Source organism: Mytilus edulis, chromosome 8 (genome assembly GCF_963676685.1).
Source record: "Mytilus edulis chromosome 8, xbMytEdul2.2, whole genome shotgun sequence".
NCBI classification, from domain to species: Eukaryota; Metazoa; Mollusca; class Bivalvia; order Mytilida; family Mytilidae; genus Mytilus; species Mytilus edulis.
This window is the reverse complement of record NC_092351.1, coordinates 44736143-44742191: the sequence shown is the minus strand read 5'-3', so window position 1 is coordinate 44742191 and position 6049 is coordinate 44736143. Positions and strand designations below refer to the sequence as shown.

General features: G+C 29.0%; 1 protein-coding gene across 1 annotated transcript; it reads right to left on the bottom strand.

Annotated features, from left to right (window-relative positions):
• Positions 1-612: 612 nt before the first annotated feature.
• On the bottom strand, positions 613-5672 carry LOC139485673 (spermatogenesis-associated protein 4-like; the record flags this gene model as incomplete). The annotated part of the gene is given in 4 exon segments (XM_071270305.1): positions 613-1428; positions 1800-1992; positions 4172-4331; positions 5554-5672. Coding segments are annotated over 4 exon segments (576 nt in total), but the record flags the coding sequence as incomplete, so codon positions are not given.
• Between the last annotated feature and the right edge of the window lie 377 nt (positions 5673-6049).

Here is a 6049-nt window from a genome sequence, read left to right as displayed (position 1 = left end):
AGAAAACTCTGAAATAGTGCATTTTCTGAAGGAATCTACATGAAATTTCGCTATTTTTTAAAATTTTTAGCAGAAATTTTTTTTCTTAAAGCATTTTCTAAAAGCTATCTTCGCGTATTGTATTTTACAATTCTATCATTTAGTTTAGCTTCTAATCACATAATGATGTTTTTCTCTGTAAAATCCATACAAAATGTGTCATTTTGTCACAAACTGTAGCTTGAGAAAATGCACAGTGACCTATCATTTTCATTATATTTTTGAACATATATCAATATATACTACGTTCTGTCAAAGATTATGAAAGAATGAACAAATTTTCTATCCTTTTTTTTCTAGACTCCCATACCACTTTAATGTGTTTTATTGTAAAATCAGTGTCCCGTAAGTCTATATATATATATATATAGGTTAGATCTGCATTTTAACTGGTTTTTTTTGTATTGAACTCGTATTATTAACTTGTAAGATCAATATGAGTTACTTTAAAAAATAATAATTTTCTTAACTTAACTCGAAGTATTTGTAAATTATAATAAATGTAATATGTTTGTGTAATAAGCATGATAAGTACAAATTTATCAATAAAGGGAGATAACTGAAAACAACATATAAAATTTTACCTTTTATTTTTCATGTAATGATGATAAAAATGTATAAATATGTACATAAAATGACAAATATATTAGACTATAAAACATATTATTTAAAATAAAATAACAAAAAAGTTGTCAATACTTAAAACTTTTTTTTGGCTTCAAACCAAGGTATAAAAGTAAATGAATATTTTTTTCCAACACCCATATTTGCAAGAGTATAAACAACCATGTCCATAAAAGAATTGAAATCCAAAATATAATTAAAAATAATGAATCAATTTTCCTGGGAAGAAGTTCACTGCAAAACAGTGCATGGTTAAGCAGCACAGAAAACTACATGAGAAAAATATTACTTTTTAGAATATCTACTATTGGTCCTCATTTAGTTAAAAAGGGGATATTATAGTAGTTTTACATTCCTCATACCACAAAAGTTTAAAATGAATGGAATGACCTTAGACAACTGCATGTATGGTCAACTTAAACATGCTTAAAATTTTCAAAATAGAAGCAATTATTTAATAGAAATTTTGCATACATGTATATAGTATCTTATTATTATATGCAAAATGTGACAATACTGACACCGACAGCATTTCCAATAGAACACAGCAAATATTTATTTTGAGTAAAACTAATATCTTGGTGCTCACATCATTGTCAGTTTAGGAGGACTAAAGTGGTCCTGATTATGTATTTTTAGTATGTTGATCAGTGTAATTATTTTAGTAGCCCTGAATAGGCATATTGTAAAGAGCTGATTTGTCCATCTGATTGACTTCTATTTCTTTAAATTGTACACTAGGTTCTCTTGACATGCTTTGTAAATCTGAAAAATATATAAAAAAATGTTGGTTATTAAATCTGATTTAGCAGACTCATTTTACAACAATAGCAGAAAGTATATTGAGCTTCAATTGTAAATTGATATTTTAAAAGTACAATTTTTAATTGAAATCATAAAAGGAATACATTTTTGATAAAAATCCTAAACCAAATATCAAAATAAAGCTGTCTAATAAAAATTATAAATTATTGTCAACTTTTATGGATGGATAATAACTAGAAACAAAATATGGAAAGGGGAGAGAACTTGTATTTTTTTTATAAATTCCTTTTTTCCTGTTTTGTGTTCCAAAGAATGACTGAAATATTCAGTAACAAACAAAAATGTGCTTTTGATTTACAACTAAAATTTACCTTCAGGATTAGCTTGACTAGGAACAGCAGCAGATTCTCCCATGGTACTGTCTTCAAATGTTGGCTGAGCTGGTTGTGGTGGTGGTCTCCGTACACATAGTTCACCAAGTGTTGGTTTGACCTGAAATCGGTCTGGATTCTGGTATCTTTCTTGTCGTCTATGTTCTATATGGTCATTTATAATTTTCTGGGACTGAAATAAATATATTTCATATTATGATTTTCCTCAATACATTTATATTCTTTTATGGAGTATAATACTTCATGATTGAATTGGAAGTAAATCCATTTGCAAAAAAAAAGCTTTAAGAGAATTGTACTGTTAAAACGTAAAAGTGTGAGGAAACAAATGAAAATTACTCAAATTATTCTTGTATCTTTTTAATATCATGCATTTATTGACAGAAAGAAAAAAAAACATTTGGACATTGTCACAGATCTGTCCATTTTGTTTTGAAGCAGATCTGGCCAAATTTGTGAACATCAAAGGGAAAAACAATAGATTAAAGAAAAATGCAGCCTGAAAATGAGTCAACCCTTATGTAATGTAATTTTTATACGACCGCAAAAATTTTAATTTTTCGTCGTCCGAATACTTTTAGTTTTCGCACTCTAACTTTAGTAAAAGTGAATAGAAATCAATGAAATTTTAACACAAGGTTTATAACCACAAAAGGAAGGTTGGGATTGATTTTGGAAGTTTTGGTCCCAACATTTTAGGAATTAAGGGCCAAAAAGGGCCCAAATAAGCATTTTCTTGGTTTTTGCACAATAACTTTAGTATAAGTAAATAGAAATCTATGGAATTTAAACACAAGGTTTATGACCATAAAGGGAAGGTTGGGTTTGATTTTGGGACTTTTGGTCCCAACAGTTTAGGAATAAGGGACCCAAAGGGTCCAAAATTAAACTTTGTTTGATTTCATCAAAAATTGAATAATTGGGGTTCTTTGATATGCCGAATCTAACTGTGTATGTAGATTCTTAATTTTTGGTCCCGTTTTCAAATTGGTCTACATTAAGGTCCAAAGGGTCCAAAATTAAACTTAGTTTGATTTTAACAAAAATTGAATCCTTGGGGTTCTTTGATATGCTGAATCTAAAAATGTACTCAGATTTTTTATTATTGGCCCAGTTTTAAAGTTGGTCCAAATCGGGGTCCAAAATTAAACTTTGTTTGATTTCATCAAAAATTGAATCATTGGGGTTCTTTGATATGCCAAATCTAACTGTGTATGCAGATTCTTAATTTTTGGTCCCGTTATCAAATTGGTCTACATTAAAGTCCAAAGGGTCCAAAATTAAAATTAAGTTTGATTTTAACAAAAATTGAATTCTTGGGCTTTTTTGATATGCTGAATCTAAACATGGACTTAGATTTTTGATTATGGGCCCAGTTTTCAAGTTGGTTCAAATCAGGATCCAAAATTATTATATTAAGTTTTGTGCAATAGCAAGAAATTTTCAATTGCACAGTATTCACCAATAGCAAGAAATTTTCAATTGCACAGTATTGCGCAATAGCAAGAAATCTTCAATTGCACAGTATTATGCAATAGCAAATATTTTCAATTACTCAGTATTGCGCAATAGCAAGAAATATCTAATTGCAATTTCAATTGGAGTTATCTTTCTTTGTCCAGAATAGTAGTTGAATCAACTTAAATCTTTGTTCTATACAATACAGATATATAATTAATATTTCAATTGGAGTTATCTTTCTTTGTCCAGAATAGTAGTTGAATCAACTTAAATCATTGTTTTATACAATATACAATGTATATTCACTTTTTCTACCAACTGATAAATTAAAACAATCTTTACCATTCAGTGATAACAAGCACTTTATTTTACATTTTAATATTTTATGATGTATTTAAATGAGTAGTTATTGTTGCAAACTCCATTAGAAATTTGAATTGAGATCAGTTTTGGAAAAAGGGAAAGGTGGATGTGAAAACAAATGGGGGTGGGGGGTTAAATTTTTCTCATTTCAGATTTCATAAATAAAAAGAAAAATTCTTCAAACATTTTTTTGAGAGGATTAATATTCAACAGCATAGTGAATTGCTCAAAGGCAAAAAAAATATTTTAAGTTCATTAGACCACATTCATTCTGTGTCAGAAACCTATGCTGTGTCAACTATTTAATCACAATCCAAATTTAGAGCTGAATCCAGCTTAAATGTTGTGTCCATACTTGCCCCAACCGTTCAGGGTTCAACCTCTGTGGTCGTATAAAGCTGCGCCCTGTGGAGCATCTGGTTATATATGTAATTGTCCATGGGAGACAATTCACTTGTAATCCCCAGTAAAAGTGATATTTTGCTAGAAAAATCTCACAAAACAAACATTTCAACGAAATAAATTACCTTTTGTGCACCAAGTATAAGGTTTTGATCTGCCATGATTTCTGTAATTCTAAGGTTATTTTTCACTGCTTTCGATGCTGTTGATCTAGCATGCATTGGGAGTTTTTCTTGATATAGTTTGTCAGTAAAATCAGGTTCTTCTGTCTGGGTTTTCTTTACTCTGTGATACACATTACAAAATGAGTAATAAAAATCTAATATGTCATGCTATACAAAAAAATTTCATAACACATTCAGTCATTGTTGTTTGATCTGTATTAAATTGTAAATGATATCCAATACTTTTTCCACGTTACATGTAAGTCTGGAAAATTAATTAGTGTTCAGGATGTACATAAGTACAATGTATATACCTCGAAGATTATTTAGGTCAAAATATTGGGATAACTTCTATCATTCGTCAATCCAGTTTTGAATGCTTCTTTGAAAAATCTCATGCTAGTCAATTAAAATTGGGGTTACAGTACCACAACCTCAGGCATAAATAGATTAATTGTTTCCAAACCAGCAGTATCAGGTTTAAAACACCATTTTCTTTATACGAAAATGCCTGTACCAAGTCAGATATATGACAGTTGTTATCCATTCTTTTGATGTGTTTGAGCTTTAATTTTGATTTTGCCATTTGATTAGGAATTTTCGAATTGGATTTTTCCTCAGAATTTAGTATTTTTGTTTGTTTTACTTTTTCTTTCATATTCATTTTGTATTAAGAAAAACAGCATATGATTTATTTCATTTTATGACTAAGCAAGCCTGTTTGATATATTTTCATCATTTAATTTAGTTCAGGGCAATCAGGGGTATAGAAAAAAAATGACAGAATTTTCTTATACTTTGTGAAATTTAACTTTGAAGTGTTGTAAATGAAAAAATGCAAAAAAAGTTGGGGGTCACTGGCCATTTAAGAGATATTTTGACCTCTGAAAATGAGTGCAAATAGTGGAAATATAGGGAAAATGGACAAAAAAACACTTTGATTGAATTTTCAAAGCAAAATAAATGACAGAAGTAGCTCATTTTTTTCATACTGTAAAGCTTGATGTCTCTATTTTATAAAAGTAAAATTTGGGGGTCACCAGCCATCCAAGAGATTTTTTGACCTCTGAAAATGAGTGCAAATAGGCTAAATATAGGGAAAACAGACATAAAATATCTTTGATTGAATAGACTTAGTTTAGTCCTGAAAATGCATGAAATATTTGCCACTGGATGGTTAGCAACCAAGTCTATATAAAATACTTTATGAAATATCATAAATGTACATGTACTACATTGTATAAGGATAAAGTAATTCATGACTAAAGCATCAATATTTTAGAGAGAAAATGTAGGCTTTAATTTTGAGAAATTCAAACTTCTAAGAAATATTCTTGACTTACTTCCTGTTTGTTAACAATTCATAAATGTTTTCTAACAACATGGCAGCAGCTCCCTCCTTACAATGAATGGTTCCATCAATATATTCCTCTGGTATGTCTAAAGAATGTCTTTTAATGAACTAAAATGAAAAAAAGTATGATAAGAATTGCATAATTAATAAGTAACCCTAATTGCACACCATTATTTACAGTAATCCTACTACAAAGTGATTAAAGTAAACTTTTGTCAGTTTAGCCTGGTACTCCTTGTTTGTATTTTTTTTTTTAAAGATTCCTTGTTCAAATCAACCATTTCATAGGGGAAATTTTCAAAAGAATACTAACAATTTGTAAATTTTTATATCAAATCTGCTGAAAATATATATTTCACTCTGGGTTTGTAAACTTTTATATTAATTATATACCTCAAAGTCATTTATAAGTCCTATTTAGCAGTAGAAGTATAAGAGATTTAATGGATACTGTTATTCAGCTAAGCTATGTATAAAAATTACTT